The sequence below is a fragment of the Cygnus atratus genome, chromosome 4 (genome assembly GCF_013377495.2).
Source record: "Cygnus atratus isolate AKBS03 ecotype Queensland, Australia chromosome 4, CAtr_DNAZoo_HiC_assembly, whole genome shotgun sequence".
Lineage (NCBI taxonomy): Eukaryota > Metazoa > Chordata > Aves > Anseriformes > Anatidae > Cygnus > Cygnus atratus.
The window spans coordinates 44,135,505-44,161,337 of record NC_066365.1 but is presented as its reverse complement, the minus strand read 5'-3'; the positions used below and the strand labels follow the sequence as shown (position 1 = coordinate 44,161,337).

Genomic DNA, 25,833 nt, shown 5'->3' with positions numbered 1-25,833 from the left:
ATTCAGTTTCATATGCAACTTGATTGTCTGAGTTTTATGAGTGTCTGTTTAATCATAACAAAAACATGTTGAAGTATGGAAAGCTGTATTCATTTGATTTTAATGGGAGCTGCAGACATTTGGTACTAATAAGAATTAAGCCTTATTTCAGGATGCCTACACTTGGCGTTTAGGTGTCTAGCAAAATACCAATTTTGAAAAATGTTGACCTAGAATGAACACTCCCAACCTCCATCTAAACAAAAAATAACATGAACACACTAAACCAAATCTGGTCTGAAAAGGAAAAAATGAAAAATAAAATAAATAAAAACACACAGAAAAACCCACCACCACCACCAGAATTCAGACCACTATTTCATCCCTATTGCATCCCACTGGGCTTAGACACTTCAGCATCCTCAGACCCATATGCCAAGTTACGCACAATATGACATCCCCCATGCTGAAAAAATAAGCCGTGTTAAAGTGATGCAGGTTAGAACTGACAATAAAGAGGATTCCTATGCTGGTAACGTTTATGCAACAACAAGTAAAGAAAGCTTTGGGGAGGAAAAAAGTGGAGGACATGGAAAGATTCCTTGTGTGACTTGCTAGTTCTGCAGCAACAGATCGGTTCAGGGGGATGTGCTCTGGGCTCTGTGCTGTCTGCTCTGGGTTCTCCGTGGCCCTGCCCTGCAAAATAGCTGCTACAGCTGACAATTCCCAAATCAGTGCTTGGCCCAGCTGAAGACCCAGCTGTCACAGAGCAGCAATTCTCCAGAAGTCCTGCTGCCACCACCTGCTGGGGGTGGGGGGATCCCTCCTGCATGGCTTTGCAAAGTCCGTGGTACGCATCTCCTGACTCTTAGTCATATGCAGATTTTGCTGCATGCCCCACAGCGCCAGGCACCCTGATTTAATGCATGTTTTCACAAGCTGGTCCAGCTACCAGAAGTCACTTCATTGCCATAGCACAGGAGTCCATCCTCCCTCTTCTGAACAGTCCAAGCTGTGGGGAAAAGCAGAGCTCACTGCAGTGAGAGCTGGCGCGATGCACACAGCAGAGCATGGCCAACCAAGCAGCACTGCAGCACGGCCACCTGCTTTGATTTGCCTTTGCTATTCTCCAAACGAGTTTTGGAGACTGTGTTGATGCCACGTAATGGCCTTGCCTTTCATTTCTTACGGCTTTGTGCTGAAGTGTGTCAGTTCTGAAAGGCCTTTAATTCTTTTTTTCTTTTTTTTTTTTTCTTCAAATCATTTTTGATTCTTCACAACAAAAAAAAAATCACAGCAATGAATCCAACCTGTGTTGGCAGTGCAAACTGTGCTACATCTAAATCTACAGTTACAAACCGAACAAGAGGCATCCAGGTTATTGTACAAAACATGCACGTTTTTATAAAAACAAGTAGAAGCTTTTACAACTACAGTATGCAATTTAATGCTGTAGGGTTTTTATTAGATCAGACAAATTGAAGCCAAACTGGATAAAAATTCAGCTACTTCAAAGAATTAAGGCTACGTAGAAAATAGGGGGGGTTATAATGGTCATGTAAAGGATTGCTCGGAATTACATAAATTTTCTGCTTTCTGTCAAGGCTTTTAAGAACAGGAATGCTCTGAAGTTAAACAGGATTTGTTTTGCTCACAGATTTATGTGTTTTAGCAACAATTGAAGATGTATAGTAAAAAGCATACAAAATTCTTTGGTGCTCTCCTACCAGACTTATCAGTGCTCCAGTGATAATCCAAGCCTTAAGTGCTTCCTAAATATATGTGAACAGGACAAAAAAAACTCTTTTTGGTTGGAGTACTAATTTGTATTAAAAACAAGGAAGTTTTCCACATGCAGAAAACATACTTGGAAAGAAAAAAAAACCTCCCCACAGAGCAACAAGAACATTAATTCTTATAAAATACTAATTATATTAAAATAAAAAAAAAAGCCACGTAGGCACTCAAACTGAAGCTTCAAAATGTTATCCAAAGCCCATTTCAAAAACATCTGTACTGTGAATTTTAAACCTGCACTGCTCTCACTTTGCCTCCTGCCACATTCTTTTTCTTTCTCCAAATCCAGTGCTAGCTTAAGAGCATCCTATCTTCCTCAACCTTCACTCAGTTTTCCCCAAACGCGTTTTGTAATTCACTTGTTCCTCTGTTGTGCCAAAGCAATATTTTGTGGGGATGCAGTATAAGATGAATCTCAGAACTGAGCCAGCCTAAACAAGGCAAAAAAGGGAAAGAAGATTTTGTCAGGTTTCCCCACACACACACCCTATCCAATGATTCAATTTAACTAAACACCACCACAAACTGACATACTGTCACAATGGAGGGAGCAGAAAACAGCTAGTATGCCAGAAAAAAATGAAGTAAATACTAGCAAACTAGGCATAAGGAACAAACCCAAGAATAAGTTACCTTTCCACTGAAACCCATTTTTTGTAAAGCAAAAGATCCAAGACTAACCGTCACAGACAGGCCAAGTAAAATTACCTCATTTAAGTAATACCCAGATTGCAAAATAGCTCCAAAACAAAGTGGAACATATATAATCATAAATGCTGTTGATAAACAAGCCAGCAGGTTACACACTGTGTGTGGCTGTTGCGTAGGAGGAGTGGGGGGAAGAAATGGATTATTACTGTAAATGTGATCAAAATGGAAGAGCAACCGAAGAAACAAATAAGCATTTGATGAAAAAGATCCTAAGCAACATATACTGAAACTAAATCGATACAGGAATAGAGCCTTCAGGATTTTTCTCCTGACCCATAACTCTGAAAAAGTCAAAAATACAACATAATATTTCTGTGACGTCTTCCTCTCTAGATAGTCCCAGGTTTAATACTCGTAAATAGCACTAGTGTTCAGTGCAGCCAGCCTTCAACCAGCTATTACATGTCTTCCTGCTTTTGCATCCACGCTCTTTGCTGAAAATGCAGCTTCAGTCATGTAAATGCAGCACAAGAAAACCCACAAAGACAGCAAGATCTGCCAGTCCTCTCCTCCCACCGTTATTTCCTGATAGTGCTGAAACTTCAATATTAGACAGTTTCTAATCAAATATTTAAAATCTGACATTTTAGTTGTGCGAAAAATAGAAAGTTGTTAGGTTCTTTAGCTGTCTTGCCCAATTAGATTCAGATAAAATGAAACCAGTACCTGCACTGTGTGATGCAGGGAGATTTAACACTGAATACTTAAAACTGATCTCCCCATTAAGTACAGTTTTCCTTGGTTATGGTAGCAGTACAGTCAGAAGAGCAAACATCCCCAAAAACCTAATTCACAGATGCCACAAATCTGTGATATCCAGAACTTGACAAACACTCTATTTAATTTCTTGAAGTAATCTCAAACTGTGCAACAACCGAAATAAATTAAGACCCAAAACAACCGAAGGCTGTTGCAGTGGACCAGACTGAGGAATGAGGCAATTAAAGGCTGAACGCACTATTTCTACCCAGAACTAAAAGCCTGGTTTTCAGCACGACGTAGATGGGACTCTGGAGAGGCTCTGCACTGCAAGCTGTTTGGCTGCAGTCCAGGAAAGGCAAACGCACAGCGCAATCTCTGCATTCGCTGTCTCGTACGGGAGGTAGCAGGCTGGCTTTGCACAGATAGGCAGTATCTGCCGTGCAGCTCTTTGGTGTTACAAGTGCTGGTCCTCCACAACAGGGTGTCTGAAAACGTTTCTATTGACACACACAAACTAGTTGAAGTGGTGGGTATAAATCCTGTTTTTAAGTACATGACCTGGTTAGAAAAATCAATACATCACTTTTTTTCTTACATTAAACCAGAAAGGAAAACATTTTACAGACAAGTTATTTCTTTGGAAATTTGTCCATTTAACAATTTCTAAACATCTTCAGATTTAAATGTAGTTCACAAGATCTTCAAAGTGAGAAAAATATTCCCAGGCGAGTATAAACCCCTTCAAGTAGAAATCAATGGTACAAATATTACCGAAAGCAGCCAGGGTCATGCCCAGAGCACTTTAGCAAAGCTCAACGTCAGTCATTCCACATAGACATCTGCACAGATGAATCTACAGCACAGAAGACAATTTGAAAGGCTTCAAAACATACATTCCTTGCCAAAAATATTATGACTACAATTATAATGTGCAACAGTCACATAAGAAGTGACCAAGAGAAGTCAAATATCATCAAGTTGTCAAAGCCATGCACGATATACCTGAATGTTCTCAGTGCTTTCCTGGATTCCTACAAAGTCACCTTCTTCCCTCCCCTTCCATCACTGGAAACCATAGAAAGAAGAAAATACTGCTAACCTCTAATTATTACAAGGTTATGAGTTGGGGTGTGTGTGTGAGTGTGTTAAGCTTTTCTGTTTTGGAGTGATTTACAACATACTGAGAAGTTGCTAGCAGATATATGATGACGTCTGCAACGAAAAACATTGCCTAAAAATCAAAATCTCAGCATTTTTCTTCCTTTATTTGAAAACGAATTTTAACTTTCTGTTATTTGAGCCTCTCTGATATTTATATGCAGCCTATCACCGATTTTCAGATACTGCACATATTTCTCCTGAAAGTAAGAAAAATTAGGAGCCTCATTTCTTTACTGGAAAATGTTAGGTTTGACCAACTCCCATCATTGCACAAAGACCTGGGGGCAAAGGCAATGATACTTTGAATGTATTTATTGCCCAAAGTCTACGATGGGGAATCATTGTTAATAGAATATGAATTATTTTATTAAAGATGTACAAAATGCACTGAAGAAATAAAATAAAGCCTTCAGCAATAAATGTATTTGATTTGTTTAAAGGTAATTTACCAAGAAATCACAGATCTGTCAAACAGGGAACTCTGCCAAATATGAAGTTCTTCAGAAGAACACGTATAAACCAGGCATATTTCATGCAAGAGCACTGCAGGAAGCCTTCCCAATGGCACTTTACTCCTGTTCTGTATCTAGCTTCAATTAGCATGACAAATTATTTGAGGGTGGGCAAGATGGGAAGGAAATACTTAGCTGTTTGTTAAATGTCAGCTCTAAATTATGCAGTGAAAGAAATCTTTTTTGTTATTATTCACTGTCAAAGTATGGACAGAAATAATTCCAAGAGATAATATGCAGAAGTAGAAAGGAAAAATGCTGCAAGATAAAAGCAAACATTAATAAATATTATATCCATCGATAGTGCCAGAGATGATTTTCTGAATAATTTTCAATGGATGTCTCCCAACAGTACAACTGTGATGTGAAGGGAAAGAGAAACAATGGAACTTCCTTGTGCAATCCAAGCCAAGAGAGAAAAGATTTAGGATCTATTAAGTCCAGTGACTTTGGAAACAGATCTGTGGAGTACAAATAGGTAACTTGCCACGTTAATAGAAAGATCGCTCCAAGGACAGGGTCCACGTGGCTGGGAAGGAAACGAGTTTCTGAGAAAAGTATTGAAGATACAGGCAGACCTACCACAGAAAGTTGTACAGCTGCAAGAGCAAAAGCTTAACACTGAGAAGGTAAGAATCTGATTCAGATGAGGAGCTCAGCTCAGATTTATATAAATTTCACACTCTCCACCTAAGCTTCAAAATCTCAGAACAAAATAAGAAAGAAGAAATGAGCCTATAGAAAACTAGGAACGATCTGACAAGCCCATTCCATTGCAAAAAAGCTTCTTTGTATACACTCTAGTGTGCCCACACTTCTGAAAACGTGGTACTCTCACTGCTGGAAATTAGGACTCTGCCAGCAGTATGTCTTGGTGCACTAAGGATCCAGCAGCATGTGAAGGGATGATGACCCTTTATGAAACTCTTTCCCTGGTCTTCTGAGTGGGTTGCTGTGAGCATTTTTTAGTTCCCATAGGTGTACTGACAACTTTTACTTTGGTTTGAGAGAGGGGAACTGGAGCAGAGAGTCCTACAGCTATCCTAGTGTAATGGTTGTGCAGGCCCTCTGGCAGCAAACACTGGCTCTGAAGACAGAAGGGTTAATTCTCACTGCAACGGCTACAAGTACTGCAGCTTTATATTTTATCAGACAAGGAATTAAAACACAGAGAGAAAAAGCACGCACGTAAGTTTGCTTTCTATTCCTTCTACACAAGCCTCAATAGTCCTCACGGCTCACTCTGTTTATGCCTATTAACCGAAAATGTACCACTTGAAACTTCTAATGCTGTGACTCCAAGTATTCCTTATTCGGGGTTGAAATGCTTCAAAACTTTTTCTGGGATAGAGCATTAATGGCAATTTACAGCAACATAGCAAGCAAAAACCACCCAGCCCAGAGCCCTGGACCACCCTCAAATGCTACATGGACTACAGAAAACAATTTGTAGCAGCTGTGGATAAAGGGCCCTTCTGTTTCCTAATCACAGACCCAGCCAAGGGAATCCTGTGGCCCCTCATCAGGGTCGGTACCACAGGGCACATCCCAAACTCTATAGAACAGGTAAAATTTCCTAAAGTTTCAGCAGAAATGTTACCCAAGGAAGAAGTGTGGGTCAAACCCAATAGATATGCACCAAATCTTTTTTTAACATTAGATTTACCCTAAAGTAATGGTTTGGCACAGCCCAAATGCTCTACATGGCAATAATGCTTTACTGTTTCTGTACCATTCACCGTCCAGCCTTGTACGAGAAAAGAGAGTACAAGAACTCTGCTATAGCAGAGTATAAATGTGCATAAAATCACATGATTTATACACAATTATGAAGAAAATAAAAAGTAAAAAAACCTCATAGAATACCAGGTTTGGGATTTGAAATCTTTTTTGGTAGATGAAAAAGAGGCACATGATTTCATCCTGAGGCTAGGCAGGGACACAGCGGTGCCAGCTCCGAATGCAGCAATTACTCACCATTGTCAGGCAAGGTGCTCATCTCCGTGTCTGCTAGCTTAGAAGGCACTAGTCTCAATAAAGGCTCTCTGAATCAAATGACAACTAAGCGGTTTGGAGGCAAATATATATCTATCTCAAGGTTTAACCTACACCCCAGGCTTAGGGAAACCCCTTTCTTAAAGTCATTCTAACGGTGGGGACGCATTCATATCTCACAAATAAACACAGCCCACGCAGCTCTACTTGAAAGCAGTGCTTGCAAGAGACCACAGAGGATTCCCTCTCGCTCTTCAGATTACCATGGAACAGTGACACAATGGTACGCCCACTCGCCAGCGAGAGGCATGCAGTGGGAAAAGCGGCAGTCTAGCACGGTGGAAAAGTTGTATCAGCTCAAAAGGTATATAGCACCAGTATTAATCTAGAAGTAGAATAATTTACTGTAAGGAGGAGATAGGTCAGGGACCCATTTCTAGGAATGCATTTTAATTAGAATTTATTCTAAAGGTTTCCCTGCAGAAATAGCGCTCGGTGCAGCCAGCCGCAGGCTCCTCATCAGCAGTGACATTCAGCTCTCTAGCCAGCCAACAAGCACCACGTTCATTATCGTATCTGATTTTCTTGCTGAGGAAGAGGGCGTAGAGAGGTGGAGACTGCACAAACGTCTTCCCCTCCGCCCAGACAAGAAGTGATGTAGCATTTTCAGGAGCATACTATTCATTTCAGGCTGTAGCCCACTGCACCTAGGAGCTCATTAATCAAGTTTCGCAGATGATAAAAATTAACACTGTCATTCTGTTACCTAGAAATGAAAGATTCATTATAAGTATGTTCAGAAAAGGTTCATCTTTCAGCATGACTTGTATTGGTTTCAGTTTTTATGACAACAAAACCTGCGCAGCCATGCACCAAGGAGGGGATACCTTTCCAGCATTTTTAGGAGGCTGCTGTTGTCTTCTGCACTGGAGATACCAGTGATTTAACTGCCCTGGAAGCATTTTCGTCCTCCTAGCAGAAATATCACAGTTGCTCAGCAGAGTAGGGTATATCTTTCTCTGTCAAACCATTTACCCTCTGCCTCTCACATGCACACACACAATAATCATTTGCAAATTCGTGTCCAATTCCCTGTTGAAACAAAACTATTTGCAGCAGGCATTTGCAACTATAGCAGAGGAGAACAACAGGCTAGGGTCAGGATGTGGGAGACCAAGGCTCAACTCTTTCTCCTGCCTGAAGGGAGTTTAACTGTGTTTGCACCTCCTGGACAAGTGTTTTAACTGCTGGAGTTAGAGCAATTTCTCTATTCTTTTGCAGTAACAGTCTTCACTGTGTGTGAAGTATTTGCTGTTGGTTTGTTGGGGAAAATGTTAATGACTTTAGCTTGATGGTTCAGACTTTCAGACTTTTGCCAGAGTTCAGATTTACCGTCTATCTGGTCAAAAAAAAAATTTTTTTTAAAACTCAAATATCTTCCTCCTCTCAGAACAGCAGCCTACTCACTCAGCTTTACATCAGCCCACTTTTTCTTGCTCTGATCACTAGTTTAGTTATATATAAGTGCTTATAAAAAGCAGAACAGCCTCCTCAGGGGAGGTTGAAAGCAACCCACCAGCAGAAGCTCAGTAGCAAGCCGTTAGAGCACTATCTTTGAGACAAATGACATGTACCCAGATCCTTCCAAGCAGCAAAAGAAATTGAAGCCAGGAGATACGCATCTGAGGGGAAATGCTTCTTCCACCAGCTAATGAAGTAACAAGGGAATAACATCTCTTCTTCCTCAGTAATGCCTTCACAAAAAATACAGCAAATCTAGCCTCCTATGTTTTTTGGCTTTCTCTGCACTAAAACACAGCTTTTGACTTTGGACTGACCAACATGCTTAATTGCCATGGGACTGGACACAGTTCAGCGTGTTGTTGTCGTCATTTTGTTGACATCTGTCAGCTAAGCAACAATGATAGAGCTAAATTAAATCTTTCCATGTGTACTGTTCCTGCATTTAATATCCATCACCTGTTCAACTGCACTGCTGTGGTTTCTTCCAGAGAGACCAGGAGTAATCAGATCTCTTCTAGTCCAAGACCAGGTAAAGCTGGGACAGTTAAGCCTTAAAGATCAGGTGCCTTCTTATCTGGAAGGCTGAAAAAAAAAATAGAAGTAGCCAAATATGCCATTCCTCAAAGAAAATGTAAAATGTTTACAAACATTTCTAAGTCATTCCAAAGAATCCAAGATGAAAATGTGGGCTCTTCCTGTCCTGTTAATGCCAGTTTAGCAGCCACCTTGGCTCAAACAGTCTGTTTCATTCTGAACTCTGAATAAACACTAGTGGCATGAACATAATGCTATTTTCACCACCACAAGGTAGGCACAACAAAATGTTTTGTGGAGGCAGAGAAAAGTAGTCAATGGAAAAATTGAAGGGGGAACCCTTTCTCTTAACCTCCAGTGGAAAATCATGGGGGTAAAGCAGAAATCACACATGCATCTTTTTACCTGACCTCCCCACTCCCCCATTCAGAAGAGGAAAGCCCCTTTGGCTACACCATAATGTGCCTGAATAATAAAAAATTCATTGCTTCTCATGCATACCCAAGCCACTTATCTATAGAAAGCCCAGATTGGATGGCTGCCATTCAAATTATTTTATCATCCACTAAAGAACTGTTCGTGTAAGGGCTTTCCATATGGGAAAAATAAGGAAATGAGTTAGAGAAAATTTAATATAATGTAAAGACGGCAGCTTAAAGTACCGGATCCTAGGTGACTTGTAAAGGGCTTAATTGCCATGTAAGTATTATTGAGAAGAGAAGAGATCGCTACAAGGAAGAACAGAGATTGGAAAAAGAAAAAAAAATCAAAATGCTCAAAACAGTTTAGAACTCTGCTATTCTGGAAAAGAAGCTGAAGACAGATCTGCCGTACAGGAAGTTTCTGAGACTTAGTTTTTAAGTTTATACTTTGATACCACACTTAGGGCATTAAGAACTCATCCTGCTGAACAAAGGCAGCCTGCTGTTGTCGACATCAATGTTACTCACTGGCTGTCTACAGCTGTCCTCCTCTTTTTGGTGCATGAATGAGAACCACTCCCACGCACTTACATTTTTGTCAAGCTAAAACACTCTTCTGCTTCACTCACAGAAATAGATTGGTTGTTATCATCATTTTTATTTGTATATTTTTTAAACAGACTCAGATGCCCCAAATCAAGAAGCAGCAACACAAGGCAGTCAGTCCTAGCTGTCATGTTTTTGATGAAAACTCAGTTAATGGTGTGGGTGCATCTTGTCCACACTTGATACAGAGTTGAAATACATTTTTGTGCTCACAGAAGTGACCTTTCTGGAGAGGAATATACTGCTACCCAGTTCTAACCTAAATGTTAATGAACAGCTTTGATTTAGGTTTGGACTCCGTCGGGTTTTGCCTGAGATGTACAAGAAGTCAGAGCACTTCCCACCCACTCTATTCCTGCTCCCTGTGTGGCTTACTGCTTAGCCACAAAAGAAAGACCACCCACAACAAATTCTCCCTTCCTTATGGAAAAACTGGAAAGGCCACAGCTACTTTATGAGGTCTTGGATGGTGATTCAATCAATTCTTTATTATTACTCAAATATATTTTTATGGATTTTCACTATTTCACTGGATTTTCATGAAGAAGTTCAGGAAGTTGATACGTTAGCAAGGTAAGGAGAGACGACAGCAATGGTCTCACTTCCATCCAACCACACAGCTCTTTATTTGTAAGTCAATTGCCACCTCAGATTTTGATCAAGAGGGATGCCAGTGCTCCTCATCCCCAAGTTCAACATCTTCCCTGTAAACTTCTACTGCAAGTGTACAGCCTGGTCCTTTTTGAAATCAGTTGGTATGCTTCCATGTTTTTCCAATGGACCTGGTCTTTCACCTCCACCTCTACAACACTGAGAACAGTAGCCAGAAATTGAAAACAGGCTTTAAAGCAGGCCAGGAGAGCATTACTTCCCTGACATTCGTCAGTTCCATGACCTTTAAGTACACAGTTTAGCATCAGGGAAGTTTGAATACAAATCCCTTTTTCTGGCCAAAATGTCCGCCTTTTTCCCCAGCTGGTTGTCCACCCATTGGCTTCAGCCACTGCAGTTTTTCTTACTGAAATATTGCAGTGTTTAAATTTTGTCCTGAAGTGGAATTAAACCTGATTTTAGGCAATGTCTGAATCCTCCATGAAAGGAATTTCTCTGTCTACATAAGCTTCAGAAAGCTTTCTTTCCTATCTACGCAGAGTTTAACCTGCTTCCCAATTAACAAGAGAGAAAAGTCAACTCTGAAGCCGTAATAAGTTTCCCACACTATACATCACTGAAGTTTTAAAGCAACATCTACTGGTTTGTTGGAAACATGACTTTACCCCCCAGGGACCGTTAGGTGTCTTTTGGATGAGACAAAGCATTTGCTTCCAGATTCAGGGGCTGCCAAAAACTGCAAGTTCACCTGAAACATTGGACGCCTCCAAAGTAAAGTCCAAGGATAGACTGCAAGACATTCAAGGCTGAGCTGAAGATAGTGGAAAAAATGAAGGATTGTCACAAACACTATTGCTGCCCACCCTAAGGGTAAGGCACACACTCATTATGCTATGCCGTGTTTCTAAAATAGATCATACAGAAGTGTTTTAAAATGACTAAAAAATACTTAAATACTTAAAAAAAAAAAAAAACTAGCCACTCTTCACTGCGTTTGCTTGTTGCTCTGTACACAGGGATCATCCTGAAATTCAATCACAGCAGAGGTTTTGGTCACATTAATTAAAGAATTATTGGAACCTGATGATCATGGTTAGGAAACTCTAGAAAGATACTGAACAGGGCAATACGGAATAATATCAAACAGTACTGTACAAAAAAAGCCCCTCCATTGAACAGCTGATAATGACAGGCTAAGCTTACTAACACCACTCTTATAGGCTGTAAATTGTCAACTGAGCAGATGACATAAGAGAGCCTGGGTTAAAAAAAAAAAAAAAAAAAAAAAAAGGAAAAGGAAGTAAGGTCTGATGTACCCGGTAAGAGCTAGCTGTTTGCTATTGGCCCAGATAGCTCAATAAAGGAAGATACCTTCTCCTGGGCCATGCTTGCAGCTGACCAAGGGCAAACAGTGGAAATGAAGGCATCTCATAGGAGGTATCCTGGTTGTTGGTGGACAGGAAGAAAGGCACTTTGCAGCAGAGGAGGATGGTGAATGGTGACATGTCCACTACATTTCAGATGAGAATTGTACTCTTTCTAGGCTCTCTGAAAGACCTGATGACCTTTTTTCACAACCACTAATACTCATCATAACAGACAGAGGAAGTCCCCTGTCCCCCCCAAAAAGCATATGAATCTAATTTTCCCTTTTTGTAAAATCAAGAATAATATCTGCTTACAACTTCACTATATGGTTTTGCAAGACATACAAGTGTGTGTGGCCAAGCTAATACCCACATTAGAGGGAGAGTTCTCTCACTGTTAGAAGCCAGATCCAAACATTTCTAATACAGCTCCCCATAACATATGCACACAGACAACAACAAAAAAATCTATCAAGGCAAGCATTCCCATACATCACCCTACAAGAAAATTGCCTTAGAGCTGTTTCCTGTTACTAAAAGAAAGAACTATAAAAATGAAGGAACTCCTGAACTTAGGTTGCTATTTCCACCTCATATGACCTGAATTTTATGGAAGCAGTACCCCTGTGTTATTCAGATTTACTCATAAAACATAGACAGAGGCAGTGTATAAGCATTGGGGAACAATCAAGAGCAAAGTAAAAAACTCTTTGAACACTAAAGAAAAAGGTTGTTAAAATGATTAATTTTTTAAATGTTGTAAGGAAAAGCCATTTGCTGTAGTGGAGATAAGGTTGCTTTTTTTTTTTTCTCCTCTAAGAAAAAAAAAAAAAGCCAAGTGCTTGGAGCACTAGGAGGCTATAGCAAGCAGTTTTACTTCCTCTATGTACTTCCCCTGCAATCATGACCTAAAAAAGTCAAGTACAGATTACTTTACAAAGTAGGGATAAATATATTACCTATTAATTATAACCTCACTCTAAACCTTTGCAATACCTCTCTAAGCATCCTATTTTTCAAGAAGCCTTAAATCACAGTAGAGAGCAAGTTAGTCCAATAAATGTTCCATTACTGTCTTACAAATGCTAACAAACATTCAGCTTTAGTTCACTATAATTTCTCTAAAAGGCTTATTCAACTTCTACAAATCAGACAGATTTAATCTATATGAGAGTTTTATTCAAACAAGACAAATGGAGTACTAGTTTCAAAATTTGAACCCCAGATCCATGTGGGTGTTGCACTGTGGTGGAACTTAGCAGCAGCTTCTGCTCAGCATCATGTGAGACAGTCTAGGTTGCTGGACCGACCCTAAGACAACCTCAGCTGCACTGGGTAAATGGGAAACCCGGTGTTACTCACTTAGGACCTTCCCTGGAGCAGCCTGACCTGTACTGGCCAAGCTGGTCAGCTCCCAGACCCAGAGTGACTCCAGACTGACCCACCTGAGTGTATCTGCACCATGCTGCTCTGGTTTGCAATGCAGGGTTTGAGTTTTTCTATCCTGTGGAGCAGCCCAGCTCTTTTGGTCCTGTTGCCCTAAAAGGACCATAGCTAAGCAAATGAGACATTTTAGAGCATTGCTATAAAACTCAGTCTTTAGCACCTAAATACCTTTGAAAAAAGGTAAAGCCCAAAAATAGTTTGGGGATTGAGCTGTCTCTAGTCTCCCATTCATCTGGGCAGATGTTCCTCACTGTTAGAAAATGACTCCTGAGGTTATGGTTTCAGAGTAATGCCCCTTAAAAGCATTCTTCCTAAGGAAATCCCCTCACCTTCAGCTAAGACTATTTTTTTAATGTTCTTTCTCTAAAAGCATTAGTCAAAGGCTATGGGAAATTGTACAACTTTGTGGCTTTTATTAACTTATTTCCTTTACAGCAATAAGCTGTAAAACCAGTAGTGGGACTCTTTTTAAATTCAAGAGTGTTACTGTGGGGCCTTCAGCAACATCATGGTTCCTTTTCAATGCTTAATAACCACCGTATCTCTACAAGTAACCACCCCCTTCCATATGATAATGAAGATATTGATACGACTTGCTTTTAAATGGTGCACTGGGGGGTGGGGAGGGAGAGGTAGTTTAGATAACTTAGAAATTGGAATTGCTGAGTTCTGCTTAAATGACAGATAAAACTAGAAAGGGTCAAGAATATTATATATGTGTGTGTGTGTATTTTTATATATATGTGTGTGTGTATATATATATATATATATGTATATATATATCATAGAGTGGCTCGGTTTGGAAGGGACCTTAAAGACCATCTAGTTCCAACCCCCCTGCCATAGGCAGGGATGCCACAATATAAATATATATTTATATATTATCTATAAATATTTATATATATATAAATAAAAGGAGGTATTTCCAAGTCTGGAAGCAGCAGAAAGCAAGCCATCTCATGTAGCACAAAGGTAGATGTCACCAGCAGGACAGAAGAGTCTGTATTACAGAGCCTGTAGAAGCTCTCAGGTAAATACTGAAAATAAGGAAGGAAATCTGGAGCTGAAAGGGGAAGCAAATCAATTGTCCTGTGAATACACCTGAAATGCCTGCATATCTGTATGTGCATGACAAGGCTGGACCAAAGGCTATTGCAATTTGATATTTCCATCTCCTGTATGCACACACAGTCTTGAAAGGTGATTAATCGAGTCGCAGCATCACTCCAGATCACAGAATGTGGTAGATGAGGGTTTCAGAAGATGGCAACTTAAAGCAACGTGGGCTAAAACAGCAGTAATACAGACAGAGATACTCAGATCTGTAGTGAAAGAAATTCAAAGCGTTTTTCCATGCCAGAGTAAAAAAGAAATCAGAGCAATTAAATTTTGAATCCAAACAAACATACACAAAACCCCAAACCAGATCATGCTTCTTGCTGAACAAATCCTAATATTCATTACTGGGAACTCACAAGCTTTTATGCACTGGTTTTGTTTTTTTTTTGTTGTTTCTCCCCACAGCACAGCCCTATAGATCTTCAGAGATTCATAACTGCTGAGTAATTTTTTCAATTTAAAATGTGTGTTGATCTATTAAACTTCTAATCTGCTTACTTCTTACTGGAATTGCCATTAATCTCCAGTTTAATAAACAAAACTGACAACAACGTTGCTTGTTTAACCTACTACTTCCGCAAACCTTTCTCTGTTTCAAACTACAACCTACACAATGGAACAGGATTATATTTAGCAATAATACAATTTAATAGTTGGAATCCCCTTCAGCTTGAAGCAAACAGAGGTAGTGACTCATTACATAGCATTTTAAAAAGGGGATTTCCTGCTGAAGTAAAACACCGATGAACATGACAAAGAAAAACAAAAATCAGCTAAGAAAACAGTAAAGAGGAAGACCAAGGATCCACTAGGGAGGCAAAATGATTAGAGAATAAAAGCAATGGCTTTTATTTCAACTGGATGTGCATGAACTGAACTGGATTTGTTATTCTAAAACTGAAACCAGAAGACACGCCGAAATTTGAGCCTTCGCTCTGAAACCCAGCTGAGCCAACGCAAGGCTGCTTTCATCAGTCAGCAGCGGTTTTGTAGTTTTTCACTTCATCCTAGATTCTGGCAAAGACAGACCGGCTCTATGCGTCACCTACAACACCGAATCCGACACAGAACTAGCCTTCGTTTCAACTATTGCACAAGACGACAGAGAAATGGATTATCAAGAAGCAAGCCGTTACCCAATATCTGGGCTCCCTTCCATGAGTCAGAGTGGAGCAGTCTAGCGCTTTCAGTAAGTATGAAGGTCATTTTTGCAATTACTGTTTCTAGTAAAGATAAACTCCCCCACACACAGTGAAAGCAGGAGGGTGGTTACGAACTGCGTGGGATGTTTCATATGTAGGCTGTGAGAGCATGGGACACCTTCTGCCTTGACTACGAAACTCCAGGAATTAGGATTTTGAATAACTGTGTGATGGCCCAGCAAGTGAGGCTCCCACAGAGCACTGGCACACCAGTACGTTTGCACTGGTGCCGTGTTACGGGGAGGAAGATCACCAGCAGGCCAAGGATGAAACACAGGGTTGTTCTGCCACTAAATCACGCTGCTACCTCACCGAGTCACACTGCCTGTCTACTTCCGTGCAGGACGCCTAAGAAAGTCGCATAGCTTCACATTCGTACTATACAGAGTCCTCTGATTGCTGCCGAGTATGGTTGTATTTAGCTACCATCTTTGTACTGAGATTAACTGCATAAATTCTACTTCATCACTACAGAGGTGGCAACAGGAGGCAATACCAGAAAGTCACACCATCCTCTGCTTCTATCAGCGCTGAAAAACTACGTAATTGATGATTCAAAGGACTCACTTTCAAACGGTAGAGGGAACAAAAAATTAAAAAAAGGTAAGCAAGTAGTGTAAGTACATGTTAATTAAAATGGAAGCAGTATGAAGCACATCAACAGCTTCATTTCTCAAGCAGCTGCTGTAGAACTGGGCCAACACTTCCACCAAATTGTTTGTGAAATCTTAACAACTACTAAATTAGAAAAGGTCAGACACCTCTCTTTGTAAAATTGTTTTTCATTCACAGGATGGTTTTGAGAATGGCTTTTTATTTTAACAGGCCTTATTGGACTGACTTCTAGATCCAGCTATTAAAAACCTCTTTTTTACTTCTTCTCAGAAGGCTCAATGCCTGCATATAGAGGAAGACATGGAAACAAAGAAAACTAGCAATGGAATCAAGGACATCAGTTAAAGGACTAGTTACACAACCCCACAGAAGCAAAATGGCCTGGGGTGGCTAAGGAAAGGACAGGGAAAATTAAAAATGGAATGCAAGGAAAGGAAAAGCTGTGTGTTTAGACAAAACAAAAATCAATACAGCTATGCTTGGCTGAAGGAGAATCCATAGCATTTTCTCAAAGACAAGTTTCTGGTTCCTTCTTCTCAGTCAGCAAAGGACCAAGCTAAATACACATTCATGGTTTTATAAAAACACAGATAAAATATTCTGCTGGGCATGAAAGGAACAGTCAGTCTTGTACATTATTTTTTTCCAGCATTGCTCTCCAACCGCTCTTCAGGAGATTTATCTTACTATATTTCCCACATTAAAGTTTCCTCACCTGTAAGCCTAGGTAAATTGGTTATAAATTTTCTTTAAAAAAAGTTGTTTTTATTGAATTACTGTTTTCAAAAACTCTTCTGCAGATACATACTATTTACAACACTTCCACTGGGTGCAGAATTAAGTTTCTAGTAAAAATGAGAAGAGGACAAATACTGGGGCCAAAGGGAAGGAGGAGGACACACAGCTACTGGCCTTAGATCAGCCAGTATCCAGATGCCTCAGGCACTCTAGCTTAAGCAACAGCTAGCCTTTCCTTTGCCCCTCTTCACACGCACAGGACAAGTATTTCAGCCCCCACTTGCAGAGGAGTACACTGAGAACAGAGGAGTACACTTCCAGGCAAAATGAGGCACAGGGGAATACTGGAACCTGCTGCCCATTTGCTCCCCCCTCTACCCTGTACACAGCTGGGCACCCCAGCCTCCTCACCCCCAAGCAAAAGGAGAGGCAGGTGTCAGGGAGGAACAGCCTCAAACTCATCCTTTGGTGCCCTTGCTGCATATTCCTCTCAGCCAGTTGCTGAACTGCTACAGAGCAGCACCCGGGGTCAGCATCCTCCTCACCTCCACCCCTTGTGCAACCCCTTGCAGGAGCAGCTCAGTCCTCCCTCATTCTTAGTTAGACCTGCGAAGAGCTTCAATCAGTAAGCCAGCATTCTTCTGAAAAAATATCCTGTTAAGAAGGCCCCAACCATTACTACAATTTTGTTAAATCATGTAATCCAGATGGGAGATAACTGTTCTCTCCCCTCTCCACCCCAGCCAAGTGAAACAGACTTGATGTTGGACAAAGATGACATCCGTGGATTGAACACCCACGTGCCTGCCCTCCAGGTAGCATCTCACTTTGCAATCCCAGTTGTCTACCTGCTTCAGAGTGCTTTCGTAGCATAGCCTCTACTTGCTTGTTCTTCTCCAGGCTAATATTACTACTTCACTTCTGGAAAACTATTGCAACTAGTTTCAAAATTCATCTATAACTAAGCATACATGTAAAAAAAGGAGAAAAAAAATAGAGAAACCACCCACACTCATTGGCAATCTGCTCTGGGATCAGAGCTCCCAGTAGTTCCTTCTCTCCCGGGGTGCCTAACCAAATGACAGAGCTCATGGGGAAAACTCACAATCACACCAGCAAACTGAATTGACCAAATACCAGATATACATCCACTAGAAGGAGCCTGAGTATATTTGTTTAACATCTAAATATAAAATACGCCATTCATGACAGAAACCAATATAATTTTGCAACTTGCAGTTTTTAGTTCAGTTGGGTTAGTTAACTCAGTAATGTCATATATTGATTCAAGTGAAGGGAATTCTGTTGTTCTTCAATCCTCCTATTTTGGTATTTTCCCATGCCTTTATTTAGCATCACCAACAGGCATTTAAAATATTTTTGGTATACTTAGCATGTAAGACAAATAGCTAGAGGGATCAGGTTGAGGTTTGTATCTCCAGAGTTTGCAGCAGTTTTCAGAATTGTACTGAAGAAAACATCTAAGTTAACCTTAAAGCACTGCAGGAAAGGGAAATTCATTATGAAATACATTTCCTTCACAGCAGTTATTAGCATTTATTAAGAAAATAATGGATAAAAATAATTCCATTGAGACCATTTTATATAGGCCAGGTATGTTTTTCAGGGTATTAACTAGGAGCCAGATACTCATCTTTCTGTCAGCCCAGTCAATTGCATTTTATATAACAAAGCTACGTCTTGTAATCACAGAGGTCAACACATTGACTGTGAAGATTAGAAAAATAACTTGGCACCAAATTGTCCAGCAATAACAGCAAAGAACAAACAAAATGCTGCCTATGCAAGAGAGAAGCAAGAGAAGCAGAAATTCCAAAGGCATATTCAGTGAAACCACTGAATAAAAACAATGAATCTGCTATTTCTCTTATTATTTTATGATCATAATTAAATCTTATTCTTTACTAAAAGTTATTTTTATTTTAAAGAAGGGCCTATAATAGATTTTTTTGTTTGTTTTAAGCAGGTATGTCACATGCACACAGGACTGCTATTTCTGGCATGCAACAGTGACTTCACTCAGCAAAACGCTCATTTTCTCAAACGTTTGCATGCAAAAGAACTGACAGCTAGTTTTACCACTTACCTTGTTCTCTCCACTGCCCCAGTTCACCTCCTCACCTATGCACACCTGGGTTTTCAGCACCGTTGGGAATGGCCTTCTCCAGCCCTCTCCTCTAATCCCGCAGCTGTCCTGCATCTACAGGATGGTCCTGAAGCCACTGAACTGAAAGGTAAAGGTCACTGTTGAATTCACTGGAGCAGAAACAAGCATCCAACTCTTATTTTTCATGACACTCATGTCTTTCTGAGGAAAAAATGCAACATTCAGCTCATCTCTCTCTTACAGATTAAAGTTCACTGGAAGTTCTCAGGTTCTAGGAACAGCTTTAGTGGCACATAGCCATGGAAGGTGAAACTGTAAGAGACTTTCAAGTCTGCCGTGTTTCTAGATTTCAAAGCTAAACAAGTGAAAGGCAGTTACCATCTTACCTGGCTCAGTGTAAAACATGAATAAAATAAAATAAAAAATAAAGAAATAGTTGAGAAAGCATGCCAAAGTGCTTTGAACAGTGAAATATGCCTTTTGTGTGTGTTTGTGCTGGTCTGTAATGGGTTTGATGTTTCAAGGAAAAATGAAGCTAGAATGTCAGTGATAGTTCACAGGACCTACTTATTTCAAGTGCATTATTTCTACCTCTTTTTGCTGAGAATACTTCATCAGAGGAACAGTCTAATTTGAAGTCCTGTTGAATTAATTACTAGCTGAGTCTACAAGTGGGTGTTGTTTCAATTGACTTCATCCTTTCACCCTAGGAAGAAAAAAATAAATAAAAATGGTCTGACAAAAATCAAGAGCCAAAGTGCTGTTTACAGAGATTCCACTTTAACTGCTGTTTGCAAAAGATCAGCTAACTGTTTTGGTACTTTTTGTTCCAGAGTGCAGCACTGGGGGGTCTGATTATGTAAACAGAGAATTCAGTAAGAACAGTAATTGTTTTCAGGTGTTTTGTAAAGAGTACTGTATATAACATCAATTTAAAAAACAGAGAAACAAATGTACTATTCCGAGGAAAGATTAATTCAATTAATTTGCTGCATCAGTTCTTAAACCTCAGTTTTAAACCTGAACATCTGGCTTATAATGTAGCAATTCCAGAAAATGTACTGAATGAAAATCCAGCAGTGACCATGAAAATCCGACAAACCAAGTATCATCTTTCAGTTCTCTGCTGTCCTTAATTGCCAAATAGCATCTTGGTTGTGTATTTATTTTATCCTACTAACTAAAAGTTACAATGCCAGTCCTGGAGGAGAAAAACAAACAAGCAAAACCAAAACAAACAAACAAGGCAAAACCTCTAAACTGGTGCAGAAATGTAAATATATCTCATGTGGAGTATGTGGACAACTTTTTGTCAAATAAGCCTTTCAGTTTATTTATGCCTCAAAAAAGAGGTAAAAAGGAGAGTTATAGAAGATTCTGTAAAACATCCCACAAGGTGTCACTAGAGATGCATCAGCCAAAATCTCCTCAAACACCCTCCCCTACCTTTGCTAGCTAAGATAGCCTTCCCCATTCCCATGGAGAATGTTATGGACAGCTTTGAAAACAAAAAATAAAAGACAACATGTGGACAGAAGCATATTTACTTGTGCAATTCTGTGCTTTAAGTTGTGGCCTATTAAGCATCTAGGCAATAATTTGAACAGTGAATGAACCAAGCAAACACTGATCAATAGGAAATGTAACTCGACTTAGGTATCAGCTTTCAATGAACTGTCTCAAAAAAGTGCAACAAGATAGGTTTTACATAGGAGTCAGCAGAAGATGCATTGCTCCTGTTTCCCGACTCCTAAGAGCTCAAGTAGAAGTTACATTTCAGTATCTAATTGTTTCTATGCTATTAAAATTGAAGCAGATGACATGTTTACTCACAGCAGAGCAGCATAGAGGTATATTCATGGACCTAGTCAGTCTCCTGCCCCAAAAAGGGGCAAGTATACCAGGTATAATGACTTACATTGATTATTGCCTGGCAGCCAGTGCACTGTACTTAGTTAATTGCTGCAGAAAGTGGTCAGTTCACATCATCCCTGGGCTAAATGTCAGGTTCCAAAGGATGTCCCAAGCAATGCAAGCAGTCAAGTCTTATGTGCTCAAGCTGTGATCCATAGGACTCATCTCAGTTGATTCATTTTTATTTTTTAAGGGACCATCCCTTATTTCTTTGAGAGAATCCCTCAGATGACTACTTGTCCCTTATTTCATTCTTCACAAGAACCAGGAAGATTGAGACAATCTATCAAATCTTTGCAGAGTGATAGCAGGCAACGTAGCTGCTAATGAACCTTGTCCTCACTACAGAAACCAATCTGGACAGAGAGACTCTTAAGCAAAAATGAAACCACAAAGGGTGCAGTTTTTTGTTTTTTGTTTGGTTTTTTTTTTTTTACCCTTTTTTAATTAATTTGAAATCATCAAAAATTAGGAATATAACTGTAATTAGTTTAGATACGAGAAATCCTTCATGAAGGACAAATACCGGCTTTATGGAGCAAAAAAATTTTAGTATATATACATATTAGTATAACAGTATTTGATAAAAACTACAGCAAGTACAGCACATATATCGATATTGTTTCTATTACACAGTATACAGTTAATACAAGAACACAAAATGTGACTGGTGACAGGTGCACTCAGTGCATTTGGGTGTTTTATCTGGTTGATTTGTACATTATAACCATGATAACACTAGTAACAGCCTATAATACGTCCAAATACAACCTGTAAGTAGTAGTCATCTTACACTTCCTAGAATAAGTAAAGAAATTATTTTGCATGGATGAGCATAAATAAGAATATTTAGCATAAGGCCTCACGAATTTTATGCTGAAGTTGTTTCTCAGTATCTCAGTCATCTGTGAGACAAATGAAGCAGAAACCAATAATTGCAGCACAGTTTCTAGGAAAAAATCAAAGGAGCATTTGTGATTGCTAAAATATATTAAAAAAAGGGAAGCAATAAGATGACTACTGCAAAAGTAGTGAATGCAATTTTGTAGAAGCAAAATTGCCTATAACCATTCACCCGGAACAAACAACTATGTTTTGTAACCTATTTATAGCTGATGAATTAACTAAAGGCTTGCTTTCTTGATATTTTCTTCTTCAAACTCAACATTGCGTAAGTTTACTTTGGAAGTTTTACTTCGGAAGTGGAAATGCCACATACTAAGAAAAATAGCATTTCTGTAATATGTCTATTAAAATACGATGTTTTGCCTTATTTTTCATGTGGCTATCACAGATTTCCTTTAAAAATAGTTGTTTACTGTAAACTCAGCAAGTTCATCTGCCTTTTTTTTTTTTTTACTTAATCATGAAAGGTTTTGTTTGTTTTTGTTTTTAAATGCACTTCTTACATGTGCAAGTTTTTAAACAGGTATGCACTCCCAGGAGCAGAACTTCTAATTTTATTTTTGTGTGTGTGTGTGTGTGTCCCTCAAGCACATTCTTGGTTATTCTTTCAACTTAGTGGTCCTTGAGCCCTCTTTTTCCTTCTGATGTATTTTACTTCCACAGAATCTCAGTCACTTTTTATTATTTTCCTCTAAAACTCTCTATAGATCTAGCCAATTCTTAGCACTCTAACTGCTTCTACCTTGAAAACAGCGAGTTTATCTGGGTCAGTTTTGCTCTGGACCATCTCCAGAAACTGGAGCAAAAGCTCACTGAGAATTGGCTACCCCACTAAATACCTGCTTAAAAAACAAGACATCACACAGCCAAATAAAAGTAGTTTCTTACTTTTTTCAACCTTTTTTTTTTTTTTTTAATCCCCCCCCCCCCCCCGATGGGGCTCAAAGATGCAGTTACTTTTGCAGGGACCACCTCACATACAACTTGCCCTGAAGGCACCATGATCCTCACCTTTCCTGTGACTTGGATGCAGAGGGAGGCCGCCAGCCTCACACCGAGGGGGACACAGAACATGAGTAAGCAGCCAGCCTGGGGAGAGGACTCCAGAACAACATGCTAAAGTAGCAGCTACCTGCAAGAGCTGAAACAGAGGTACAAGCAAAAGAGTCTTGTCCATTTTATGCTTCCTAAAGGACCATGGTTTGACTTGTGTCTTGGGCAGGCATGCTGAGCAAGGCAGTTACCTGACCAACATACAAAGACAACATTGGCAAAAAAGATGGAGACCTGCTAGTAGGGCTATGCCCAGCCAAGGAACAGTATAAACGTTCCTTGCCATCTGCAGACTTGGCCAGAGGCCCAAATACAGCTAGCAGGACTGAGGAAAGACTACTACGGAGTCTCTGGCCTATAATCCCTGTAAAAACATTTTTAAAGATCCCCCAGCATATTCACTGGATTATTTTTATTTTAATTTTACTTATTGTACTTGACTTTGGACTTAGAGGACAACTAAGACAGGCAGGACAGCAAAAGTAACGATGTACAGCTTGGCTTGACTTATACTAGTGTTTCTATCACTATCTGCAATGTTGCTACCTCATCAAGCTCAACCCAACCTCTTTACACCTCACACCTAGCCCTGAAAGCATTCAAGGTGTAAATTGGCCAGAAGTAGCCAAACAATTAAGTAGAGAACATATTTTACAAAGATGTCTGCTTTTACTTATACTTGTATGTTTTTAGTTGGTAAGAGTACCATAATGATAACAAATGTGCCCACAGCAAAAACAAAGTCAAACCACTGGACAGCATCCCCTCTAGGGGTACCTTCCACATGAGGCCAGGGGACCTTCTGGGGACTCCAGAACTTATCGTACTGAATTCTGTACTCTTTTTGCTTCCCACCTGTAAAGTATCTTTAATCCACTTACGACTTTATAAACATATGTCAACAACTCTTTGAAGAACTTTATAATTTTATATGCACAGTACACACTGTAACAAAGACGGTCAACTTCTTCCTCATGGTTTATGTGGTCTAGAATAGCTAGGATCATTATTGTCCATTACCCATAAACATAAACATAAACATATTTTGTCCATAAACAAAAATATGCTATTTATGTCCTGTAATAAACCATATCACTTTCCTATATGTACATATTTTATGACTGAACACAATTTATACAACCTCATGATAGACATAGCTCACTCTAGCTGAGTGCCCACAGTTTAGGAGAACCCTGGGAATACTTTGGGAAATGTCGTCACATGCCCTAGTATTCATGAGGCTTTAATCTATATCACTATGGTAAGACGTCTTACAACTGATCTTGACAAGTTGCCAAGTTTGTTTCTCTACACAAAGGTAATTTTTGCCTAAAAAACAAACAACAAAAAAACACAACACATTGAAAGCAATGATTCCCCACTCCCTTTGAGATTTTAAAGGCTATTTTTGTGTATAACGTTTTAATGAATACCTGTGGAGACTAAAAAAAAAAATAGGTCACTTTGAGACCCTTTACATTTGAAAAGCTTCGTAAAACAGAAGTTTTCCAAAGGCAAGAGGCTGACTTCCAGCTGTTCCTCTCAAAAAGAAAAACTTAAAACCATTTCAGATAAGACTTGACCACAATAAATAAAGCCAATTGCTGTTGGATTGCTTATGCAGCTGATCTTCAGCCACTCAACAGCTCTAACTCCCTTGTTGAGGTTTCTGTCCCCACAAAATTTCAGGCCATGGCTAAGCCCAGAGGAACTCATACCCCACATAAGAGGGTGTCCATTCCATTTCCTGCCAAGAACATCCTCGTTCTGCAGGGCAAATGTCATTTTAATGTTCCAAAATTTGATGTAGATGTTTAAATTGACAAAATCTGTAAAGCGTTGGCTTTCATTTTTGGTATTTTCCAAAACATCACTGCTATAGTAGCCTTTTTAGAATTATCACAAAAACCCCAAAGATGAAAATAAGGAAATTCTTTATTAAATTCCTTGTCACACGCAGCTTTCACAGGGAACTGAAATAACAGACCCAGTCTTTATTACTCCTATGAGAGAGAAAGAGCTATGAAACCAATGCATTTCAAAGCACCATCTCACAAACACACAAACCTAACACCTCTCTCATTGTTCCTTCCTACCATTCAATTCTACAGAGAGGGGAGCTCTATCAGTCCCCTACCACCTCCTATCAGCAAATACATGCTTTCAAAAGCTTGTAACAAATCCCTTTGGAGTAGGGTCACTAGAAGAGCAAGCTCGGGATCACTTTTGGTGTACAGCAATAGTGCCATCTACAGCGTGAGCTATGCCACAACACAACCATATGGACTTAACTGTAGATGAAATGTTTTCAGACATTTTTGTAAAAAATTACTTTTCAAGTCTGAACAAGGATGCAGCTTTAATGCGATATTTAGTAGGATGTATTTTAATACTTTAGCTATGGATAAGCTATGTTTTCTTGCTATTTGTTCTTACGTTGCATGAGCTTTAAAGACTCTTCAGCTATGGACTGAACATAATAATAGCTAAGCCTGGTGCTTAGCAGATGTGTCTATGGAATCCAGATGTTTGAGACAAAAGGTGAGAAGCTGAAGAGCATGAGATTTCTATTGTCACACGCATACAAGACTCCAAGAAGAAAGTTACTGATCTTTTTGTAAATCATAGTTCAGCTGTTTTCTTTACAATCGGCACGTGCCAATGTACATCTTATTTGAAGCAAGAAAATCACCACTCCCAGTGCAACTGGCACATGATTAAGAAGCCTCTAGCTCCTTATAAATATGCAGAGTCAAGTTCAGAGATAACAATCTATAGTACAGGCAAGCT

General features: G+C 39.6%; 1 protein-coding gene and 1 long non-coding RNA gene across 2 annotated transcripts in view; one reads left to right on the top strand and one right to left on the bottom strand.

Moving 5' to 3' along the window:
- Positions 1–7,005, bottom strand: part of TNIP3 (TNFAIP3 interacting protein 3) — a 59,572-nt gene extending 52,567 nt beyond the window's left edge. The window contains exon 1 of the mRNA XM_050710366.1: positions 6,840–7,005. Within this exon, the coding sequence (XP_050566323.1) occupies positions 6,840–6,842 (3 nt within the window). The 5' untranslated portion in view covers positions 6,843–7,005. The remainder of the gene's footprint in view (positions 1–6,839) is intronic.
- An 8,265-nt stretch (positions 7,006–15,270) lies between these two features.
- LOC118249683 (uncharacterized) lies at positions 15,271–19,548 on the top strand. The gene is made up of 5 exons (XR_004779182.1): positions 15,271–15,676; positions 16,164–16,292; positions 17,786–17,857; positions 19,172–19,297; positions 19,414–19,548. It is a non-coding gene; the product is annotated as an uncharacterized LOC118249683 (long non-coding RNA).
- The last annotated feature ends 6,285 nt before the right edge of the window (positions 19,549–25,833 follow it).